A 25,841-nucleotide genomic window follows, 5' to 3' on the forward strand; every position below is an offset into this window, starting at 1 on the left:
GTGCGCCTGCTCTACCCACAGCTAACCAGGCCACCTATGTTTGTTTGTTTTTTTAATCTTTCAAACCTTTATCAGATGCAACTTTTTTATTTTGTTTTGGTTAAAAACAAACTACATCCTGCATTGTTTAAGTTGTGATGTAATGTGATGCAGGTAAATGATGTCTCATTTGTAATTAGCCTCACTGTCATTACCTCCAGCTTTAACAGACGCCACAGCTGTTAATGCTGCTGATAATGCAATGCTACTTCCATCAAAGTAGAAGGCCTTAGAATGTACATTAAAAAACATGTATATGCTGCTATATTGTCATAGATCATAACTAAAACTGAACAGAAAAATATATACTGTAAATCTGAAGATCCTAATTACACAGAAAAAGTGTGTGGTCTGTATGAGGTCATATTGCCATTTTAAACTAAAGTTGTTATCATATAAATTCTGTTTCCAGTGTATGCCTCTCAGTGGTGGGCTTAAGGTTGTAAGTGCAGTCTTCATTGCTAAGGCCAGTACAGCATGTTTCTCCTGTCATCGTATTGTGACAGACCACTTTTACAATGCAATCTTATGCAACTGTGCTTTCAGTCCTTTGTGCACATATTCACTGGCTCGGACTGGTTTGTGAGAAGTGAAGTATTTCATGAAACTGGGCCAAGACATTGCAGAAAGAGCAGTGAAGTAGCTACGGACCCTGAATTTGACTTTTCAACATCTGGTAATGCAGCCAGACGCATGCTAGGCCATTGGAGACACAACCCTCAAAGGGGTTTATAGATCTAAATGAATCTGACAACAAGCTGTGGATGCTGGGAGTCAACAAATTTTTTCAAGTCCACGTAATGAGGAAGGGAGCCAACGCAAAGTGCTTTGAACAAGGCCAAATGACACACCATGTCAAACGTTCACAAGTCAAAAGTTAATTGCAAACAAAGGAGCCTGTTTTGAATGTAAACGAAGAGCACGTTGGTTGTGTTTTTCTTAAAGATTAGAAAGGTGAGAGCTGATAACATACAGTGGGGGCCGACCTGGGCCTGCGCTGCTCTGGCCCTCAAAAGTTCATATTTCCATTCCCCAGTTCTACTGACAGCAGAAAATCGACAATTTCAGTCCGCTATGAAATTTAACATTTTAATCCTGAAACCACATTGGAAACCACTGGGCCTGCACTGATCTGTACTATGGATTTGGATTGGTTGAGGGTGAATGTTGTAGTTACTGTTGCCTATGTGAGGTCACTTAGGTCTATTCACAACTTCAACATCCCATTTAAATGTTTAATTTTCAGATGTACTGCAGTTGGCCTACATTTCAGCCAACCAAAAAATTTGTAATTGTTACTGATACCATAAATGTTTGACTGTTCAATTAAGGCTAATGCCACATTTTACATCCGAGTCAATGTTTTCCTCTGTCAGTGTTTGGTGCAACAGTGTCCTAGTTTGTATTACTGTCTCTGGAAGTATTTTCACCTTTGTATTGCAGGTCCCAAAATACCTTACTGGCTCTATATTAAACCTTGTTGATCCACTCCCTCTGTCACTCCTATTAGAGGTCTTCCGTCCCCTTCCAGCTTATATGGTCTCATGTGTTTTTTAGCAGGGAGTGAATAAAGAGAATGCAACCAACTGTGTTGGTGTTTTAAAGTTCAGTCAGCTCAATGTCAGGATATTCCAGAGTATATTTTCCAGAAACGTAACTGGACTGGCAGATAATGGGCGTAGATAGTAACATAATTTACATCACAAAACATATCCAAACATTATCTTTAAGGAATCTTAAAATTAAAATAAAATCCTTATAAAGTACATTTTCATCCAACAATTAGCTAAGCTGTACGTACACAGATAGTAGATTAATTTTTGCTGATCTCAAAATCTGCCATATTATCCGTGCCGCTTTGTCCCCCTCACTGTGTGATCCAGTTTAACTCTGTAAAAATAACAGGAGCGGCATCGCAGGCATTCTCTTCCATCATGGTGATATCAAATGGGCATCTCACTTTGACAACATTTCAGAGCTAAATTTGGCCCAAGGGAGAGTCCACACAGATGTTCCACCTTCAGGGAAACCAGGAGAGAGAAAAGTTACTGTCCATGCTTTTACATTGTAATGAGTCAAAAATGATTCAGTGTTGTGCAAGTTCATTCTAAACATAATTCTCCTTGAAATACTGTGCTCCATCTAATCATATGATTAATATCTATAAAGTACAGCAATATGGGAAATATGTTGATATACATTCCCTACTGAAGGGAGCTGGAATTGTCGCTCTCTACACTATTTAGGAAAAGTGTTGAAAATCTGTCCCAGTAGTTTCACTGTTTTTCTTGGAAGAGAGGATGCCCCTTATGACCCTATCAGCAGTAATTGAGCTTTATGTGGACATGAAATTGGACTTGACAATAGCTGCTATGTAGTGTATTTATTGTCCTTGCCAAGTGACATCATACACATTTGTTACTGGGAGAATCCAGCTATAAATCTCACATACAGTATGTTTCTATAGCATTGACAAAGGAAAATACTCCCACAAACAGACTAAAGTAAATTATCTTCTTACAGCAAGATCATTATATTGTACATACAATAAATGTAATGTAGTGTATTTCTCAAGCATACAGGGGCACACTGATATTGACGCCCATGTTAAATGAGCAAATGCATAATCCTTAAATTTTATTTAGCCAACTCACATGCAGTGGATTTATTATGGTCATACAAAACTGATATTTGGCATCAAGATGCTGATTCACTCCCGACAACCATACACCAAGATCAGCACAGCAGACTGTGGAGTGGTGATAAATACTTCCCATAAGAGCCACATTAGAGTCTGATACCAGCTAGTATGTGAAATCTATTTTATATAGGCCATATGCCTACTTTCCGTGCCTGGCACGAGAGACCATGAAGGGAATAAATTATGTTGTGAACTGAGGGGAGTAGCTAAATCCACCAACAACCCACTTGATGGCTATGCAGGCTTTGCATATTAAACTGCAAAAAGATAATGGCGTGAGCAGACAATGTCGTCTTGTGAAATGGCATTCATGTACATGTATAAAACATTATGGCTGTTGACTTGAGTGTTGCAGATGCATAAACTAAGTACAGGAGCTCAAGCAGGTTAGCCGTAATAATATGAAAGAGTAAAGCAATTGGTTGTCACCCCAACACATTGGTTTGACTTGAAACAGTTTACTATTGCCAGGCTGAGTATGAAGTGTGGAGATGACCTCAGTACAATGTGTTTACCCTGCAGCCTCTATTATACAGAAACAATGTGTGCAAGAAACAGTTATGTTTACCTTCCTAAAGCCAATATACAGTATCAGGCTCTACTATAGACCTTGCAGGGAGATAGCCTAATAGAAAAAAACACAAAAACAACTCAGAGGGGAAAAATACGTGGCAAAACCAATCCGCCCAACACACAAAACACTCAAACGTGAGAATTTTCAGAATATAAGGATACTAATTGACTGTGCAAAACAACAACAACAACAACAACAACCACAAAGTAGGCCCAAAAGGTAGATGAAAGCAGCATAAAAACAGAAATCAGCAAAACAACACTGCTCATAAACAAATCTGCAGAGAAACAGGCCAGCAGCATCAACAATGTATGTCATTAACATTGCCAGGCACAGAAACAGCAGAGCAGAATTAAGACATTACTGAACATTAGCATGTTAGCAAATGCAGCACGTACCTTGGTAAAGTGAAGCAGTCTCAGCGAAGTAAAACATCTTTGGTTACATCATAGCTGACAGGAAAACTGCTTCGGGCTTGAAATGGCGTTTAAAGTCCACAGCTGATGAATGACTGGTGAAGTTGTTGAATTCCAGCAGAAGCAGACGAAAGGATGGGATAATTTGTATAGCTTAACTACTCCACTAAACCAAAAACAGGACTCATGTTAGGATGTAAGCTTCTAAATGAAGTACGACATTTGCAACAAGTGGATTAGGAAGAGTTGTTAGCAAACGAGCAGTGTTAGCAGCAGGCTAGATCAAACATCAAACCAGTGGGCAGGGCACTGACACTTTAAATAGCCCGCCCTATCACAAAGGTGTGTGCTTGATTTGTGTTTGGTATGTCATAGTCATAATAATAATAATAATACCTAAAATACTTTTATATAGATTTTTTCAAAACATATAGTGCTTTAAATGGTAGGACCAGGATTGAAACATTTCAGGACAAGTAGAAATACCAGACAATTAAAACAATACCAAAATAAAATGCCCAACATAATATAAGATAAAAGCAATAACAGACAAGTGTACGTCTGCCTGAACTAGCTCAAAATCACTCTATTTGGACATGGATGGCCTCTCAAATAATGTCACCTCCCTGGCAGTTTTCCATGACCCAGTCATTGCAGTCTTTCAGTTTCATAGCTGTTAGCTGATTATTAACTCACTGGGTGGTCATCAGGGGACTAAATCCAACTACATGAAATATCTCATACTGTCATAATTACACAGCTCATTCTTGTAAGGATCAATCTTGTGGGCTACACATTTGAACAGACCAATTTAAACAGACCAATGGACAGACATAACACACCTATGTGAGAATTGTTTTTTTATACTGGAGGCAGATGTTTTAGGAGATTAGTCCAACACTGTATGAAACCTTCAGGGACACACTTGGCAAAGATCCCAGGCCTCAAGAGTTCATTAATTCATGGTGCTGGTGAGCTCAGTGGGCTGGCAGCATGGCATTACTACATAAAAACTCTTTTTTTTAGTGGGTCAACTGGGTCAAAGTGTTTGTGTGTCTGTATGGGACATAATTTCCCACCTGCGAGGCTTTCCCACACAAGTATGCTCCAAATCATCATTTTAGCATTTCATTTTTCTTACAAACCCTACTGGCTATGGCCAAATGTTGTAAATGTCCTGAACATCTCTTATAATTAAGGACACAAAGAGATACAATGAAACTTAATTAAAATACTCTCTGTCTACACCACATATTTGTTGTTATCATGTTTACCCTGTATTTTATGTCTTTTTTGCTGTTACCCTGACAGTGATGCACTCCGGAGGTCAGCGAACAATTCATGTTTCAACAAGGAGCATGAAACCGCGCTCTGGCACTGAGAGCAAACACTTGAGCACCCGTCAACAGTCATCGACAGCGATTTTCATTACTGCTGCTCGCCACTTGAGCGTGAGTGTATGGAGTATGATTATGGCACCAATGGTCCACTGGGAACATGCCACATAAAAGCATCTGCTGATGGTGGTGGAGTGGTGTAATCATAATGATGGCTCTTGGCTTTATATAGTCCAGGAGAAGCGGCAGGGTGGCAGAGTGAGTATTTTGTCCTTAAACAAGATACTAAGTCCCTATCAATACAGATGGGATTTTAAAATACAAAGGGGAATTGCATCCACTGTGCAAAAGGAAAGTATTTAAATATGTGTCCCACTTTATGTTGAAAATAGTTTTTGAACATACCAAAATTTGTCTAAACAGGTACTTGCAACTAAAGTGACATATTCAGTATGTACACATTCATTTAGAAAATATGAATTCAGCGTTTTAACAACAATAAAACTGAGTACCTCCACAACAAAACAAAAATCACAAAAGGAAGTTGCACTGAAAGAGACATTTATTGTAAGTTTTGCCTTCAAACTCATCCAAGAGTAGTTACAATATTTTAAACAGTCTCCTGTCTTCAGCATGTACCCTTTATATTTCGGCTGCACACTTTAAAATTTCACATTTCAAGTGTCACAAATTTAAACAGATTTATTACAGACCATGGAGTGAGATGCAAAACTGAATCTTTAGAGTAGACTGTGGTTATTAAAAATATAATAAAGTGGCCGGTTAGCTCAGTGGGTAGAGCAGGCGCACATATACTGAGAGGTTTATACCTCGACGCAGAGGTCCAGCGTTTGAATCCGACCTGTGACAATTTCCTGTGTGTCTTCTCCCTTTCTCACCTAGCTGTCCTTTCAAAAATTAAAGGTGGAAAAGCCCCAAAAATTATCTTTGAAAATATAATAAAAATTTGCAATATCCTGTAGTAACGCACTATGCCATTACATTACCCTTTTCTACTTTTTCACAAGTAGGTTTGCCATTGTTACTTGGCTGCTGTTTTAATAATACTAATCATTGAACAATCAACAGTTGTGTTATAAATTACATTTTCTGAAGGCATCTATGTATCAAATTGAATCCATCAAAATTGAACAGAGTTGCCACTAAACTTGACATTAATACTGTAGGTGCAGTACATTCCAAATTGGTGTGTTTAACTATTGTGATGTACTAAAAGGCACTTTATTATCACAATTTATTATTACAAGTAGAGTGAAGAGTTGTCAGTATAATGTCACTTACAGTAGATCCTGGTGTACAGTAGACGTTGTAGTCACCAATAATGTAAGAACAATCAAGTAACATAACTTGACAAAATAAAGTAAACAAGTCCCCCTTAAGTGGTTTCAAATGAAATAAACCTGTTAATGTAATAAAATGTGGGCTGATGTTGCATTATGTTCTCATCATCAACGACTAAGTGTTGTAATGTGTCAATCATTAAGTTTTACATCGATAATAGGATTATATATTACGTATTATGTACAGGCTTTTTTACGATTTAGAACCAGGCACATTTGTTTCTGACGGGTTATTACATTATCGGTTAGTTTTTTTACATTATACTTTACAACAAGGTGATGCTGGCATCTTTAGTTTGATAAAATAGAGATGAGGGAAAGAAATGTCAGAACTAAACCAGTTACAGAAGAATCAACACAATGAACAGACACAGTCAAAGGCAAAGCAAGTGATTTTGTACATACAAAGTAAAATAATAGCTTGCTTTGTACAATATGTCTGTGCTTGTCTGTTCATTTTGTCACCTATTTCCAAATGCTTCTCTGTGGGCTTGTCTGTGTATTTAGAACTACTGTAACATCATGTATTACAACTATAGTTAAGTTGCCTGTGCCGGTTTATTCTCTGTATGACTATGGCAACATCTGCCTCTTTCATTTTTGTTTGGTGTTTGACTTATATGTTAACACACTGTAGTGCAATCAGCAGAAATGAGTGATGCCATGACAGGCCTAACTGTGACCAGTGATGATCCCATTTACATTTCAATGTTGCAGGGGCAGCAGTTGCCCTAGTGATGTAGTGCTGGGGTGTCATGCCATAGTAACAACTGTTAAACTGCAGAGGCGTTGTATACAGTGCAGGCACTTTGAAGCGGTAAATCACAGCTTTTTTTTTCTTCTTTTCTTCGTTTAAATCTGCCCCACTGGATGTCTGCGGGGCACTAAGAGGTTGACATAGGACACAGAGGTTCCCATCCCAAATACCCAATTGGATCTTTTGTTACACATAAATAATTTAAGAGGGGTAAAGGATCATATCAGTGAACATATTCTACAAGAAACGTCCTTAATGTACATATTGTTGTAGTGTTTTCTGTTGTCAGTAACACACTGGTTAAAACTCATCTGACAGTAGTTAGAGAAGTATTAAAAACATGCTTTTTTCATGATTTAATTAAATTTATTATTGTGATGGAGCAGAGGAGTGCCTCTATTGAATTCCTAATTTGATTTTTGCACCAAATATATGCAGCCAGGCTTTGTGGGATACACAAAAACTTCAATTTGCCCAGTGCTAACATCACGGCTAATGAACGACCCTGTGCAATTGTTGCAAATGGTATTCACTAAATGTGCTCTTGGAAAAACTGACTGCTGGAACAGTGTGGGAGAGCATCTTTAGAGTGATATTGCCATGTTGATACAACCTCAGCCAACATAAACAGTGACAATGCAGCAAGTGGACGGTAATGCTGAAGACAGGAGAGCAAACACTTTTTGTCTGAGGGTTTGGAGTGGTATTGGTGTGTGTATATTTGTGTCTGTGTGTGTGCGTGAGTGTATGTGTGTGTGTGTGTGAGAGATGGGGTCAGATTCGAGTCAGCTGGTGCCAAAAACTGGACGGCATGAAGCTTTCCATCTTGTCTGCGAAGAAACCCAGGGGTGCAAAGAGTGTGCTGAAGAACTGAAAGAGAGTGAGAAAAAAAGCAGAATGAGCCTTCAGTTGAATGCCAGTAAAACCTCCTCCCACCAGTTGTTAGTTAATGTTGAAGTAAAACACATAAAATACAATGTTATGGAACTTATATATTCTGTCTCAAAGCCGAAGGTAAAACATTTACAAAAATATGATTCAAAAGGAACAAAGAAGAATGATTAAGAAAAGAATAAAGAGAAAGTATTGTCCTGAATAGAATAAGTTACATTTAAATGAATACTTTACTGCACCATAAAGCGAAGTTTGGTGTGTTTATAAGGACATATATTTGACCGCTTAGCCTGTTTTCCTTTCTGGAAACGAGACAGGTGTGACATTAGGAGTGTCACCTGAACAATAGCCTTGCTCAAAAGCAAGGCTATTGTTCAGGTGAAGGATGCAGTACAGATGCAAATCGCATTTGAGTTGCAACAGGGCGAGCCACAGCTAAATATTTTGAAATCCAAAAGCTTCCCAAAGTATAGGGAAGACAAAAAGCATTATTAAAGTATTAACTATTAAACATTTTTTAAATGTTTGTAGAAACAGTGCTGACAGTTTAATATACTTATCCGATTTGAAGATAAACTTTATATTATCCATGATTTATATGGCAACACTTTTATACATCAAATCGATCACGTTCATTCCTTTCAGTTTCTCTTTTGGTCTCTAAGTAGTGAAAAATAAACAAAGGGAAAGGAAATAAATGCTTTAATTGTGTAAGGAATCGTTGAATGACAAAATTTGCAAAAAAAAACTGATGATGGTGTATGAATTAACACTAAGAGCAAAGACCCTTGTATGATAATTATGAAAAATATACTGTACTGCTGCTGTCATAGTATAACTATAATATGACCATCACAAACAATGTATATTTTAATTCTATGTGTGTACTTTTGGCCGTTATCACACATCTTTATCCTGTCCCTGAGCAAATGGTCACATAAGCCAATAGCAGGTGTGTAACTGCATAAACCAATAGGATAACTTGATGCTGTGGCATTCACACCATTTAACTGTTAGATTATACAGCAAATATTATCTAATCTAAATAGTACATTAATTTAATTTAGTATAACAAGTCAAGTAAGCAAAAAGTATTTTAGCAGCATATTTTAACATTTTTATGTTCTGCTGTCAGTTATAAAACAGCAGCAATAACAAATCTACCAAAACTTAGAAGTACTCATACTTAGAACCTAGAAGGAGCAACTCAAACACTCATTTTTATGAGCAGGGCATATATAGACTTAGATCTAAGATTAAGATCTAGGATATTAGGTATGCGTATGATAGAGCATTTAAAATGCACGTTACTAGTAGCTAGTAACAGTGAAATGTCCTCTAAAATATTACAATACGGTTTCTCTCTGAAACTACTTGAGGTGAGCTTGATACACTTGACACTTTAATAGTCTCATAAGTGGACGTATCAGCCTGGCCAGACAAGTGCAAATCAAGTACCCCTCTAAACCCAACATATTCAAATGACTATGCTATACATGTCTGGTGTCCATAAATAAAGGAAAGGCAGACTGTCACCATCAACCCTGTCTGGCCTTGCTTGGATGTTCTGTTCAAGAGCAGCAGATTCAGAGAAATCTGTTTTTCCTCAGAAGGCAGTGAGGACCTCTGTGTTCCTCTCTCAATGGTTTTCATGCACTCCATCTGAACATTACACAAACCAGGCTCGCCAGGGCTGCTGTATAAATCCTATCTGCCCCCAATCTTTCCCATAACAGAAGAGCACTAGATGTCCTCTGTGGTCTTGTTTTTGCTACAAGTCTATGTAAAGGCATGCCCTAATAAACAGGGCGCCCATAAACAAAGGATTAGCCAAATTAAGGATTTACTAAACTGGCTAAAACAGATAACGCAACACTTCTATAATAAATAAACAGCAAAAGGAAGCCATGCACGCACTCAAAGTTTCTGAAGCTTTAAGGCAGTAAGCTACACTGTTATGTTTGCTATGGCGCTAAGTTTGCATTATTCAGCTGTGGTCACTGATAGCTTAAATTGGGCAACAGCTTGTTTTGACGGGAAGCAGATTTTATAGGCCTACGACTCTCATGAGCTTCTAGTGATACTGACAGTGATGGAAGGCAGCAATTACCACAGGGGTTAAAACGTTCAGGTTACAAACAACATCTAATTCAAATGGAAAAAGTCTCCTTGGCTGTATGTCTGTCCTTCGATTTTCTCGACAACCGTTCATCCAATTGATTTCAAACTTGGTCGGGTGTATTGCTGAGGACCCAAGGAAGGGCAGTGTCGAATGTGAACTCTTGAGATCTACGGGACATATTTGTTGTTGTTTTTTTTTTATTGAGAGGGGGCCACCATTAACTTTTACACCACCGAACAACATGCTGGGTACTGTTCGCTGTCCGTCACTCGCTACATTACATTCAAGAACAGCTGAAGGAAGAGAGACTGAAGAGACAGGAGATGTTACATTGTAGCGATGTAACTTTCGGAATGAACACTTTTGTTCCTGGAAATAGCCTGGTCCCAAAAAGCTAGCTGTTAGCGAATTATGCGTATAGTCTAGCATTGCTAGGAGACACAACTATGTCATGGCAGGTGTCTTGCTCAGGACCCAAGGAAGCGCCGTGTCGAGTGTAAAGTTGTTTGGGTCAGCTGTTCTTGAGAAAGCTGAAAGCAGCAATAACAGAGGCCAAGTGATCAGCCCGTTCTGACCAGGCATGTTTTGAATAGACTATTTGATTTAGCATCTATACATTTTACAACAGCAACTTTTGTAATGAAATTGAGACGTGTGAGTTGAAGTACTTACTGCTTTGGCAAAAACACCCATGAGCTCAGGGAACTGATGTGTGAGCATGGCCAGCATGGCAGTGAAGGAGCAAAGGCCTGCTGTGAAGAGGATGAAGAAGGGAAGCTCTTTCTTTGGGTACACAGACACCTCGTGGAAAGCTGGAGCAAAAATGAGAACGGTCAGCAAAAAGGGAACAAGACAGGCATAATCAGTGCAGAAAAGAAAATATGAAGCATTTTGAAGAGACATGGGGTTTAAATAGTGAGAGGATGACTAATTACACAATCAAATTGGGAGCAACTAGGCACATTAAAGCTGGGGTTAGCACTTTATTTTTGGCGTCATCGGGCACAAAAATCATAATAATCTTTCAGCATATTGAAATTCAATAGACTTCTGCACCTCCTTCTTAGCTCCGTTTTCAGGCTTTAGAAAATCTAGCCTTCAAGGCAGACTTTGGCCAATCACAGGTCATTTCAGAAAGAGAGAATGTTTCTATTGGCTGTTCTGCAAATGCAATTGTGTGGGCATGTTCCTTCAGTAAAAGCTGTGTTTACAGTAGCCAAAGACTCAGGGCTGCAGCTAAACTATTAGTTAAGAGACTTTATTGTCATTCATCTCTAAACAGTACATAGAGGAACGAAATTGTGTAAAACTGCAGTCCTGTTTATTTTCCAGGGAGCGGACATTTGCTGTGAAAACAGTCTGGAGAGCTGGTCTGGTGAGGTTAGCCTTTAGCCTAGCACAGACATGCATGAAAAAAAAGCATGCTCTTGTGGGAATTGTCGGTTCTCCGAGTGTGGTCTAGACCTACTACTCTATCTGTAAAGTGTCCTGAGATAACATCTGTTATTAAGGGTGTCACTGAAATTAAGTCACAATCTCGAATTTCGAATAAAAAAATGGAATCGTCAATGCTGCCACGCCCCCACGTCACGTCCGGTCGGCTTGTCAAGCAGAAAAAAACAGGTGCTGCAAGTCAACCTCCTCTAGTTTAGCTACAGCCAGTCAAAACGTAGCATGGCAACTGCAGATGCAGGAGACCCATCGACAGAACTTGAACCCCCTCCTCTTTCACTGAAGTCGCCGGTGTGGAAGTATTTTGGATTTCCAGTGAGTTATGTTGACAATCTTCGACAAATCGCTGTCTGCTCAGCTGCTAAGACCGCTGTGCTGGCTCGATGGTGTTTTAAGCCCCCAACCAAGCCTTCAAGGCAGCGCTGCGTCCGTCGTCTTCAAGGCACCTAACCTTAACCATAACCATTGCCTAATCCTAGTGCCTTCCAGGCAGCGCTGCCTGGAAGATGACGTTGGGGGCTTAAAACACCAAACACCGCCGTGCTGCGAAGCGTCTGGCCTCATTAATTGTCGGCAAACTTTTTTTTTTCTTTTTACTTTATTGACAAATTGTCAAGTTTCCAATTGACTAGATATAAGTTATTGTTACATTTTAATAATTACATTTTATAAATATTTAATGTTAATAAATGTTTTAAATTTGACAATGTAGTGTGGTACATTGCGAACAACGGTCAGATATTATACTGCATAAAAGTCTAGTCTAAAAATGGCACAGCAACCTGTGCTTTAAAAAATAAGAATAAATGTAAAAATCGAGACTCGAATCAAACCATGACCTTAGAATAGAAGATGTAATTGAATTGAGGATTTGGAGAATCGTGACACCCCTATCTGTTATGATTTGACACTATAAATAAAATTGGATTGAATCTCTTATGGCAGGGCTTTACAAAAAAAAGGGGCCATTCTTATAGAATTGCTCCGGGATGAAATGAATGAGCAGTACTCGTAAACGTTACTATATGAAGCCGGTGCATGCCCGTGCTCTGTGCCTGATGGGAGGAGCTGGACCGAGCGGCAAGAGGGAAAGAGCTGCAGGAGGATGTCTCACTCGATTTCAAATTCTACCTCCCACAGCTCTAATGGACTAATGTATGTAAGCTTTGGCTGTTGTACTTACAGGGCAGCAGTTCCCTATCTGCTGTTTCTGTGCATCCTGGGTAGGGGTAAAACAGGTGACCCTTCTCCAGTGGGTAGGGAATTATCCTAAAGGCTGTAAAGACACACAGAGGCACAAATAGGAAATAGAATTAAGATGAATAACAGAACAAGTAGGACTTTAACACCATTTTCAGTAAATGATTTAAGTAGCAAAATATTATACAGAGTGACAATATACTAACAGCCTAAAAATTACAATAACATTCTTTCTGTGCTTCGTGTGAGCAATGATCTCATCCTTGTATAATCACAAGTAAAGTATTTGTGGGTGTGCATACATGACCTATGACACAACAATTAAAAAATGACAAGCAGCATACAAGGAAGATTCGCTATTGAAGTACTGTATAATAGTGACTTCTGAACATACACAGAATGGAGGACTATTCAGTTTTAACAGAACCAAAGAAATAAAGTAAGAATTTCAACAAACAAATCATTTACATAAAACAACTTGATATACAAAGCAGTGGTATTCAATAGAATAAGTAATATTGATACTTACTGCCCTCCCAGGTGCAATGTAGTAGGTTTAAGGCTCCCTCTGCCCTCTTCCAGTGCTGCAGGTGGAAGAAAGCATATGCCACTGCCTCGCTGTCACCCCTCTTCAAGATGTGCTCTGGAGGCAGGATCAGGCTCTTCATCTCTAATAAGTACTGCAGACAGGAAGAGGAAGAAATACAAGACTTCAGGTAAGAATACAGTACAATGCCTTAATGCGTTTTGGCTCCTGAACATGGTAATGCATAGCAGAAGTGTCTAGTATAGGTGCACATTATACTGCTGTAAAAACCTGTGATAATGTGCAGTGCCTTTTGAATGCTTGTTTGGTATAACTGATTTCTCAGCTTAATAATAAAAAAAATAAATCAGCAGTCAGCTACAGTGGTATCAATATGTTTCTTTGTGAAATTCTATTTGCTTCAGCATAGTTCAGTCTAAGTGGCTCTTGCCAACAGTGCCTCATTCATATACTGTAACCACAGTCAGGTGCTCACACCACTTGAAGTCACATAAGCCAATTGTATAATACATTTCCAGCAAAATGGCAGTGGGCAGATGTAAAATTGTTGGTAACACCTTGGCTGGCCCAGACACGTGTGGGCTGAGATGAATACCATGTAATTTGCAACGTTCACCATTTGCACTCATTTGGAGACATTTGATGTCATCCCGCTCCTTCTCTCTACAGCCTTTTATTGCATAAATGCAAAATGCTGGCAAAAGATTTAAGATTCAGCAAGCAAAAGAGACTCAAATGCTTTTCTAAGGCAACCAAACCACAACTAAAATACTAGTGTATATTTGCATTCTTACGTTCAACAGGTGGTGAGAAAGAGGCAAATCAAATGGAATGTCGCTTTGTTGTGCTGGAGACTTCTAAATTCTGCTGATGTAAGTTTTTTTTATTTATTTGTAAAAGGTCTGCCCCCTTTTGGTCAAAAATCAATTCATGCAGCTTTAATGGTTTAATTCACATCTTCTCCTGTTTCTCAGTCACCACTTAACTTATTCTATTGTGCAATTCCCTCTGGTTAACTCCCTGCAGACGGAAAACATGTTTTCTTCATGTGAGGTATTTGTTCACAGCCTTATTTTGCAATTGTTCAAGAAGGGAGGGAAAAGCTACACAAAGCTCTCCGAGTGTGTGTTATTGTTACAGTACAGTACATTCATTCCATGAACGTGTAACATCCCCCGCTCACCCCTCCTCTCTTCCCCTACTGTGTAAGTTTGCACCAGTGAGTCAGTCGGTTCACTGTGCTGACAAAGGCCCACATTCCAGAGTTATAACCTATAGAACAGGTATGCTTTCTGAAATAACAGAAAACAAGCATCTACAAATAACGCATAGATAAGTCATTAACGGGAGCATGTTGACTTTGATGAGCATGCTACTCTATGTACTTTGTCTGTGGTTCCCAGTGTGTTAAACAAAATCCATGTGCAAGGCTTGGGCCCCCTGGGCTGGATTCCCAGGCGGCCAGCTTCACAGCGCTCTGGATCTCAGACTGACACTTTGGGAAGGTTACCCCACAGCTAATCCTGTCTAATCCCTTCCATGGTCACAAGCTCAGCCAGACCATGCTGCTTCACCCATCTCCCCCCTGCCTTACCCTCTTTCTCCACTCTCACCCTTATGATCACAGCCTGCACAGGCTCTACAACCTGGCTCATCCCTGTCTTCCTCCAACCCTCTTCCATGCTCTTTTAGCTTGCAAGATAAGAGCCTGGGTCCCCTGGTAATCTGTTTCGCTTATTTGGCAATGTCAGTCATGTCAATATTATCAATCTGCTTCCTCTACCTCTAGTACACTGCTGTACTAGCCATATTCATAAAATATTTTATAGTATTATGTTCTATGCAGACCTGCAGTTTGCCAGGCCCGCCTCACCCCTCTGTTGTCTGTTCCTCACTCATCACCTCCTGAATCTCTCACCCTCATGGGTAAAAGCTCAATCAAGCACGCAGCCACCCAACAGGCGTGAACACTTCTCCTCACTTCACTCAAGCATTCCCGAAGACCGTCCTGTCTCCTGGCCTCTTCTCTTTCGAACCTGACACAGTCTGTAGTCATTACAAGGATCGGCAGCTAGAGACAACCAGAAGCTGCTGGTTTGACCTTCTCACTTATCCTGTCTGACTTACTTAAAATCAGCTCTCTGCTGCTCCAGCCAAGACATTTGACTGTCCGCCTTTATCCTCTTCACCATTTCGGTCTCCTTTCTTCCGAGCACAAACCTTTAACCATCCTCTACTCCCTCGGCACCAGTGTGGAGGCAGCCAGCCAGCTCAAGAGGAAACCTACCACTTCTCTGTTGCAGAGCACAACTACTACAGTAACTGAAAAAATGACATACATTTATTCGGTACAACAATTAAGGACATGCATGAAGACTCACATGATTAGTAGGAAGGTGATCTTAATTTGGGGCCCTATGTTAAAGTTCGGATTTGATAATCTGTAAGCGAGCCAATTTGTTATTCTGGATAAACATGGATATTTTACAGTTTTACACATATTTCTACCTCCCTATTAGTCTGTTGCTAATAATGATTGGCCAGTATATGGCACACTTGTAGGTCTGGGTCCTCTATGCTTTAAGATTAACCATTTAGAGAGGCTGGCTGCTCAGCTGTCCTTCCTCACATGCCACGGCATTAGACCTGGTGACACCTCAGTCCTCTTGTGCTGGCCGACCCCCCCCCCCCCCCACTCTCTCGTCCCCCTTTGCTTCTCCACTCCCTGTCGTCTCTTTGATGAAGGGGTTGAGTTTCATGTGTTCTCCTTTTATCCCTGGGCAGTCATAAGCCCAGAGCATAACTCATAAACCGCCTTCTGATTCTAATCTGCAGCACTTTGCTTCTCACAATGGGACACACAGGCAACAATGACATCAGCCTTGTAGTTGCTCTATAAAGGTCGGACAATCATACACGTGTACAGTGAAAGAACAAAATAAATTAATAAAAACAAACAAAACAGGTGTTGCAGATTAAGAATGGCATGCAGTCAGTAAACAACGCTACTAGCTACGCCAAGCTCTACTGAGGACAGTGGCAGACAACTTATAGCATTTAACACAAAGTGGGCCAGGATGAGGCAATTCCTAACTACCCCCTTTGCCTTGCCTGAATCAAACCTTATCCATCTTAATTCAGAACAAACTCAGGACTGCTGCTCTGTCTCAATTTACAAACCAAAAAGCCAATTTCAGAGGTAAACTAAGCAACGGTCTGCATTTCTGAGCCTCGACAGGCTGAGAACATGTCAACCAGAATGGGGTGAGATGAGAAACCGCCTTCCAAAGTGGAGTAAACTAGCAAGGTAGATGGGATCGGGTCCCCCAGACTGCTTCAAAGTGAACATGTATGGACCAAAGTGGTGGTAAATGTAAATGTACAACAGATTCAGATAGCAGGAACACTTGATCAGTTGTCTAAGCATCTGACAAACTGTCAGTTCCTTAACCACTGGCTGGGGGAAAGGCTGATTGGAATGGACAGACAGATGGAGGAAAGGGTGAAAGAGGAGGAGGATTAATAGAGAAGGACAAGAAGATGAGGAGGAGAGGAAAATAGAAGAGAGGAGGAGGTAAATAGGGGCAAGATTGAGAACTACTGAATGAAAGGTGGGTTGTGTGGGAGGTGGGTGGGACTGAAGCATGTGTGTGTAGATGTGGGTTTAGTGTGTGTATAGCTTTTTGAGCAGTTTGAATAAGCTCATGTGATGTAGCCCAGTATAATATGTAACTTCGGCAGAGGCAACCGGTTCACGCCTTGCCGTCGTCCATTAATACCTGACAATGGACACCTCGAAGGGCATTAACCCGCTTATACCATGGTCACTTGCTAAATAACATATTTTTAAAACATTAGTTTATATTTTAATTTGTTTTACAATTGAAATCCCTGGTTACGCCTGAAGGTAGGACTAATAGCTAGAACAATCATTCCCATCCTATAAGGTTCTTATGCAATGCAAACGTTCACTCCTCCAGGAAATAGGAAAGACCTTAGATACGACTTGCCTCCCTTTAGCAACGGGAGATGTTTATAGTCCGCTCAGCTCGTAGAACCCTTCAGCATAGCTACGAGCCAGAAAGCTAACGCTATGCTAGCAAGATCCAAAGTCAATAACATTGTGTACAGTTGGCAATCAGTAAAAATCATTCGACAGTATGTTGAACAACAAGACAAGCTAGCTATCCAGGCATGTCACGTCCCCAAAACAAAACGACTTTTACGAAAATTTTTATCTGCAATGTGTAACGTTACTGTCGGCCACAGCCTGAAGAAGCGACCTGAACAGCGAACGGGATGTGAGATAACGTTATTCGCTCTGAAACAAACATAGACAGTAATATTAATGGACAAAGCAACAGCGTAGACATCCACTGAGACCAGTGAAGTCTATTAGAAGCACTTTTCCGGTGAGGGTTGAGCGTTACTGCGCAGCCTCAAACTGAGCTTGACGACGTAGATGTGACGTGAGCAACCTGTCTGAAAGTTGTAAGTCTTCTGGTAGCTGTGCCAAGAGAAATCAAACTCTTCCGAATCTTGCAGAGACGGAGAGCGTAGGTATATGTAAGGAGATAACATATGCACAGGCTAATTATTGCTAACTAAAATGCTAGTTAACATTAGTAATTAAACTTAAATAGCTAATGTAAGTCAAAACTGCCTGCGAGCTTCTCCTGACTATACGGTAATTTGTCTACTATGCGACAGAAAGTCACGTGGTTATGACACATTCATTAGCCTATTTTTACAAAAACGGCTGCTACGGAGCCATAACGTGAGATACAAGGTAATGGAGCCTTTTATACATTGTCATGTTTCTTAAGAAATAAACAATGGACAAATAGAGTCTTTAAACGCTTCAGATGTAAAGTTATTTGCTGTCAAATTGACGCCAAAATGAATGGCAGTCAATGGAATGCTAACGGCAGGTGATGGCTTGTTAGCATCAAAATGGCGCCATAGGAGGTACGCTTTGCGGATGCTCGCTTACCCCCTTGGAAACAAAGTCAGTTCAGAGGGGCAGTATAACTTACTTTTTGCAGCTTGTGTGTTAGCGCCATCCTGTGGTGTTCAGAGGATGAGTTGGAAATAACAGATTCACGTTTCCTTTTTGTTTTAATGTAGCGCATTCATTTAGAACAGTAAACAGTCAGTTTCACCGGAACTTCTTTAGTAGGTGTCCTACATAACTTTGTATGGACACCCTGCAGCCAATCAGAATTGAGTATTCACCCAGACCATGGTATAATCATCTATAATCTCCTTGGCATGCTTGATAACACAGGCACACACTTGACCTAACATCGTTCCTTCATTCACTTCCACTTTCCATTGTTTTTTTTCTTGACTTTTACTTGATGTTACAAAATGCCCTATTAAAACTCGCACATACACACACATTCACACCTGGAAGCTACCTGATACAACCACAGTGTGTGGGTTAAAGGCACAATCCGATTTCAACCATGGCAACTGGTACATCAATGATGATGGTTGAGAAATAAAAACATACACACCGACTCAGATTTGCCAAAGCTGCACTACTCAGTTCAGTTCAGTATAGCGCCGGTCTAGCTAGATCCGGTGTGGTGTTGTAGTTTTTCTAACGTTACTCGTTGTTGCAACAGCATGTGAAAAAAACTACAAAGTTTGCTAGGCCAAAAAGAACATTAATCTTGCGATAAAAAAATGTACGCCGTTAAAATGGGTTTGCGTTAACGCCGTTAATAACGCGTTTAACTGACAGCACTAATGAATATATATAGTATAGTATTCATTAGGTTAAGCCTTACATAATGGTATTAGGTTAGTGTCTACAATATTAAGGAAACTAGAGTCAAATCTACACAAAAGTACAGAATTAGGCTCTAGGGAACTTTTGGACAAAAAGCCCTTTGCAGATCCTACTTAAGGGGGCAACAGGCCAGCTCATGTCTAAAAAGGCCACAGTCACAGGTGCACTCATCATGCCAGACAGACAACACAAAGCAACACCCCCCACCACCGTTACATTTTCACATCCAACGGGTCAAATAGGTAACACAACTCTGTTATGAGGCTTGAATAAGTACCAGATGCCAGTGAAATACTGAAAGATGAGCCTACTAATAATCCTCTGTGAAAGGTTTGTTACAAATTTCATAAAGTTGGCCAACATCAGACTCTCTGTTTGGCTCACACAGGGGATGAGGGAACATGAGAGAATAAGAAACAGGATGAGGGTACGTGATGGAGAGTATATGGCTGCCTCTGGGTGCAGCCGGGAGGGAGTAGTTGGAAATATTGAAAATGAGGGCCTCACTTTAATATCAAAGGCTGGATCAAAGTGCTGGCTAACACCCCTGCACCACCCACCCACACACAGATTCTCTTTCTTTCTCTCTCTCTCCGTGTCTCTCTCTCTCTGAGAAAAGGAGTTCATGAGATGAAAGACCTCCACACTACAAAGGCTAAACTGAGACAAAACTCTGCTGCAACCAACTAGTTGTGTATGACTCTGTGTGTGCATGTGTGACATCTAATCCTGTGGGAACTGGTGTGAAAGGCCAGAGAGATACCCAATTGTAGTCCCACGTTATCTCTGGTTCAATTGTATATAGAGCTGCTCTCTTATTATGCAAAACTGTGACCAATCTGTTATAGGTTCACCGTTTTTCTTGGGACCCAAATGAGGAATTCAAACTAAACTACCTGCAAAAACACATAACGCATGTATGATTCCCAAAAATACTGTATTGTCTAGTAACAGTAACTGATGATTAGGCAAATGTGCCCATCAAACATACAATATTGTCCCATTTAATTGTATTGAATTAATACTAAATACACCTAAATACAAATACAATTCACCTAAATTACTGAAATATACAAACCAAACTTTAGGATCTAAAGCTGACACATCAGGTGTGATAAAAATGAGCTCCTGTATTTAGACCTACACTGACACTTGCTGGTGAGCCAGTATATGGCATGTCTGGAATGAAGACTGCTCTATTTGTAAGTTGCACCACATGTAGTCTCGCTTTGGCAGACCCTCCTCCAAAGCGCACTGGAGGAGAGTCTGGCTACTCCACATAGCATTCGGGAATGGGAGGAAAACGTGCTCTGGTTTATTGGCATTTCTTTAAACCAATCAGAATTGTCTTGGGCAGTGCTAAGCACCGCTGCAAAATAGGCTCGGAAGGAACTTTTTGGTGGAACATGTGTACGTTTAAAAGTAGTTTTAGTCATGCAACAGAAAGCTCAGATTGGACAGATAGTCTAGCTAGCTGTCAGGATTTACCCTGCAGAGATCTGAGGAGCAATTAACCATAGTCCTCATAAATCCACCGGAGTTTAAAATGCCAACACAAAGGAAGCCCAAGGCAACAGATATCCGGCCTAAATGAGTGAACAACGGAGCAATCCCGGAAGTGGAACGTCAAGGATGTAGACTACACCACATGTTACTGTTGACATAACTCACCTACAGTATAATTGTCTGACTGATCGTTTTCCTGTCTACCAGTGTGTTCTGCATGTGACCTTTACGCATGTGAGACCTGCGTGATCACACTGAATATAGAAATAATGGGATTAAAAAAATATACCCAAACCACCTGAAGCATAGCAACTGCATGGATGAAAATAAACTCTAACAGATACATTTCATTAAGAGTGTGGAAATCAGACAGGATGCGTGCAGCACAGAGACCAGAGATCTAAATAAAACAATGTGGACAATTGTGGAAAAGGATACAAGCGCAATATTACATCATTAAGTGATCAAAAGGATTCGTGGCCCACAACAACCATCAGAATATGTGTGACACTCATTAGTCTCATGACTGACCTTTGGCACATGTGGATTGAACTCAACAGCTCTGTGTATGGCCTCCACAGCATTCATCTCTGCTGTGCTTAGCCCTCTCCGTGACGCTGCCTCTGGAGAGAACCTGAGACAGAACACCTCATATGACACACTGTTGCTGCTCACAAAGTTATTAAATGCTGCTGTTAGAGCAGCCGTATTAAAACAGATTTTAAGAGTCACTGATGTTGACTGGTATGCAAGGCTCAAAATACTTTTTAAACTATACGAACCAAAGGGACACCTACTTATCTGATACAGCCCGTGCTTTTAACAGTGCAGATGTGTAGCATATAGTGGCGGATTTCGGCAAGCTGATGTCTACAATGGCAGAGGAAATTGAGGTCGTGTCACATATGTCATACATTTTCAAGAATGATTTAATGGCACAAACATAGTATGATAAACGTGCGTTACCATCATATTTGGCAAGGACTGCTTGGACATCAGCATATGCCTGAAGCTCTAGAAGTGCCTCCAAGAGGTTTTCATGTATATTTAACATTCCCAAAAGTGGAAACTCCTTCATTAACTGTAACAAGAGAAAGTATCATATATTAGCAATGCAATATGTTAGTACTACTTTGCTGCCATTGTTTTAAATACAATAAACATGTTGCCTCGGTTACTCCGTTGCATGAGTAATTTGACATTCGCACACTATAGTTGGAAGCACTACGAGGTGCTACTCACATCTCTCATCATTTTCACTGCTTCTTTAATCCGTCCCAGCTTGCGTGCACACATTGCCAGTCTGCGTTTAATGTACACCAGTAAGTTGATATCTTTTCCAGCTGTGGATGGCAAACAGAAAATATGACAAACAATTCACGTATCAGTCCATATAAATTTAAAACATGAATAACATGGATCGAATTGTATTATTATGTATAATACAACTTCATACTAGATTTCGTGGTCTTGTATAAAGGAAAAGCATTGATAGAATATTGCACTTGTGATTACATCCTTCATCACAGGTGGGTGTGGAAAGATCTCTGATGTCTATTTTATTTTTGTGGAGTGCATTCTGCAGTGCTGCACTGCACAGAGTCGTGTCGCACAATCAGGACTAAAAGTGGCTGTAATTATTCCTTAACTAGTTAGGCATCTACCTGCTACTGTTCCTCATGGTTTACAATGGGCGAGCACTTCATGTATATTCAAATTAGGGCTGCAGCTATCGATGATTTTAGTAATCGAGTATTCTACCGATTATTCCATCGATTAATCGGATAAGAAATACTTTTGTTTTATTGAAGAGCAATAACATACAATAGTTTGGTTTAATTTTCGGAAAAAGCTACATTTGTATTGCCTACATTGCTTACAATATCATCCTTCAAAAAACTAAACACATTAAGTGCATTTAAGTGCCATATTACATTGTTTTTAAAGAAAACATTTTCTGAAATGCAATAACAACGTCACACTAAGGCATACATTAAACATACATAAACATGACCTTAAATTGTGCAACTTAACTTTCAGAACTACAAGTTTCAACCTGAGACTGATCTGTATATAGGCTTATAAGTATATGTAAGTTATACTTAACCTATTTTCATTTATATATTTGATTACAATGTCACACAGCTCTGTTACACTTATGCTAGTAGATCGTTGATCAGCTGTTTCTCTGTGAAGAGAGAGAGTGAGAGAAAATGGTGCGCAACAATCAGCTGTTTCTCCGACGGGATAGTCAACAAGTGAGCTCTTTAGATCAAATTGTGGTCACTGCTACGTATTTTCTTGTCTTTGTTTTTGGTAGTTGTTGTGTTTGGTGTAGTTTCATCGTCCATACGACTCTGTGATTTACTTTTGTCGGGTCCTCTTCGTGGAATGGATGAGAAATGTTTTCTGTTGAGATGCTGTAACATTGACGTCGTGCTATTATTGTGGTAAGCTAGTTCGGTTTTTCAGTAGACACACTGTACAGAGTTCTTGTTTTAATACGTTTGAACTGATTCCAAACTTTGGACACTTTCTGTCGTTTTCTCCAGCCTGTCTCTTCTCCTAGCCCCTCACTATTTACGCTCTCTTTCTTAATTTTGTAAACGGCGCCGTCAGTTTCATGTCATGTGTCGCCAGCAGCTTCAGACCGGTGTGCGACAGTAATAATCATCCGTGAGCGATACGTTTGTAACACTGTTTAAACGAAGCTTCGAGGCAAATCATTTTGCATCGAGGATTTTTAGTAATCGAATTATTCGAGTTACTCGAGGAATCGTTTCAGCCCTAATTCAAATCCATTCTTACCGATACTTAGGGCTTTTTTGAACAGGCGTTCAGCTTCTGTGATGGTTGTGGCTTCTTCCTCTGCTAAGAGCACATAGGCTGCAGCACATCTGCACACAAATGTAAGACACAAAGGGACAGATTGTCAACAGCCCATACCATTTGCATGCACATCCAAAACATAATGCAATCAAGGCAATAACCTGAGTATGAAAGCGCCCATAAAAGGCCATAATATGATTACATTAATGTTTGCTCTTATCTGAAGCAAGCACAATCCCAGTTACTTACTTTGAGTACTACCATTTTAACTTCATAACAAAAGTAGATGCTATTTAAAAGATATGTTCATAGGTACAGTATTTAGGTAGACAATATATAACGGGTGTGATAATGTGTAAGAGTAGGACTCACTCATGGTTCATTTCTATGGCCTGGTAAGCTGCTCTGATCCTGGCTTGAGGATTTCTCTCTCTCCAGGCTTTCTGCATCACTGTAATGAGATGATGAACTCAAGCTTATTATAGATGCCACCTTACAGTCCTGACATATTTCATTGTATGCGTCCAAGTCAAAAGCACCAAAAAATAAACAAAAAGCATTTCTGTCTGAACATTTTCAAAGAACCAGAGAAATATTTTCCGGTCAAATAAATATCTAATTTTTTTTTACTAAACTGGGGATTTAGTTTGCATATGATTAACTCACCAGCATCTTCTGGTCTTAACTGCGGAGTGTCTCCTGTGAAGAAAGTCTGATGATCTTGAGCAGACAGGTTCATATCATAGTATGTTAAGGGTTCCTTCCCTGTTACCCAGGTATACCTGTAGTGTAACATATAAAATACACAGCTACAGTTTTATGATGCACAATGAATCAAATGAAATTATCTTTCTCCAAAACCCAAAGTAAGTTTTAGAGGGTATGCATCTTTATGTATAGTTTCACATCATGAACCATCCATTTTAAGTAGTAAAATAACACAGCTAAATAACTTAATCACACATACCTGTTGTATTCTGCTCCTCTGAACAGATTCAAAGGATTCCTCCAGACCTTACACTCTACCAAAAGAAATATATTGTTATTACTGCTAGTAGTATTATGAGTAGTATGTCTGTTATAGTTTGTACTATAAACATATTTACCTGAAACACTGGGCCTAGGCTCTGCCTCTCCATTAACTGATGTGAATAGACCAGTCGTGGAGCTGCTCTCCACTCCACCCAGAAGAGGACGCAGGTGGCTCACTGACACTTGTTCAATGAATGAGGTCCCATATTTACGAAAATACCACCACTCAAATATCTGCGGTGAGAACACATATGGTAACAACATGCTTTACACAAAAAGTATATGATAAGACAACAATTACTCAGTTATCCCTTAGTGGCAATTGCTATTATATCACTAGACTGTCATGTAGTCCACCATGGCCCATTGTGCAATTTAATCTCTGTCCAAATTGCCATAAAACATAAAAGACACAAGGCTCTGTCACTGTAATGACAATGAACTTGTGAGCTGACATTTTTGTTAAGTGAGTACTACCTTTTATTTTCTTCCCTGTCAAAAATACATTGTTTTGCAAAGGGTAACTAACTATTTAACATATGTTCTACGGTGCAATAAATAACTAAGGTGATAACTTACAAGGATGAGTCCAGAGATGAGAGAGGAGGTTCCAGTGAGAGCCACATAGAATTTGGGGGTCAGTGTATTCAAAAACACTGAGGCTGAAAGAAGAAGAGGTGACAGTCAGTATTGTCATAATGCAACTAGAACTGTGAAAAGTTGTGACCATGCAATAAAATGCATGTCAGTGCCAAGAGAAAAACATTGGCAGTGGGTCTAGTAGACAGTAGCAGGTGACATGTAGCCGCATACATTATCTCGATTAAATGATGACCAAAGCAGCATAAAATAATACATTACCGAATTATGACTAGGCTACATACAATACACGCTGCCGTTAAAAAAATAAAATAAATAGGAGCTGGCAATAGATATGTAAAAACTCGACTTGAATCTAACCAGAAATTCGCCTCTATTTGTGCTTGAATGAGTCAGACACCGAACTGTCAAAACAGCTCCCGCTTGCTGTCGGCTAAAGAAAGATAGCAGTAGGCTAACAATAGCTAGCTAGCAGTCGCATTAATTCACCTGAGGTAAGAGTTTCCTGCAGTTTCAGCGGGCTCCACAGGACGTATATCATGATCAGCACCATGCCGAACCAAATGAAGCACACATAGGTCCATGACCAAGAGAGCCAAGACTTTAATTTCTCTGTAAATCCGAGAGATTGGGGATTACTGCCAGCGGTGTCCTCCATGTTTCTCCGGATGCCTGTA

The 25,841-nt window shown here is 39.9% G+C and overlaps 1 protein-coding gene across 2 annotated transcripts; it reads right to left on the reverse strand.

Annotated features, from left to right (window-relative positions):
- Positions 1 to 5,611: 5,611 nt before the first annotated feature.
- On the reverse strand, positions 5,612 to 25,841 carry LOC144517103 (suppressor of tumorigenicity 7 protein-like). 2 transcript variants are annotated; one of them, XM_078248960.1, is made up of 15 exons: positions 25,654 to 25,841; positions 25,144 to 25,226; positions 24,639 to 24,798; positions 24,500 to 24,554; positions 24,199 to 24,314; positions 23,905 to 23,983; positions 23,512 to 23,600; positions 21,946 to 22,046; positions 21,670 to 21,784; positions 21,501 to 21,573; positions 21,235 to 21,337; positions 13,383 to 13,533; positions 12,837 to 12,929; positions 10,874 to 11,013; positions 5,612 to 8,055 (listed from the first exon to the last, which is right to left on the reverse strand). In XM_078248960.1, exons 1-15 carry the CDS (start codon positions 25,820 to 25,822, stop codon positions 7,960 to 7,962), a joined length of 1,623 nt encoding a protein of 540 aa, XP_078105086.1. In that variant the 5' UTR covers positions 25,823 to 25,841; the 3' UTR covers positions 5,612 to 7,959. The 2 variants fall into 2 exon arrangements, with proteins under 2 accessions (XP_078105086.1, XP_078105085.1); XM_078248959.1 differs by having other exon boundaries at positions 21,501 to 21,784.

The sequence above is a fragment of the Sander vitreus genome, chromosome 4, assembly GCF_031162955.1.
Source record: "Sander vitreus isolate 19-12246 chromosome 4, sanVit1, whole genome shotgun sequence".
In the NCBI taxonomy this organism is placed as follows: Eukaryota; Metazoa; Chordata; class Actinopteri; order Perciformes; family Percidae; genus Sander; species Sander vitreus.

Bases quoted from the DNA above. Each gene is read 5' to 3' on its own strand.
- LOC144517103 (XM_078248959.1), bottom strand. From the start codon at position 25,822: ATGGAGGACACCGCTGGCAGTAATCCCCAATCTCTCGGATTTACAGAG. The intron at 23,984-24,198 runs GTGAGTTAATCA...ATCTCATTACAG, and splicing joins GTTAAGACCAGAAGATGCTG to TGATGCAGAAAGCCTGGAGA. The intron at 21,338-21,500 runs GTAGGTGTCCCT...GTTCTGTCTCAG, and splicing joins GCACGGGCTGTATCAGATAA to GTTCTCTCCAGAGGCAGCGT.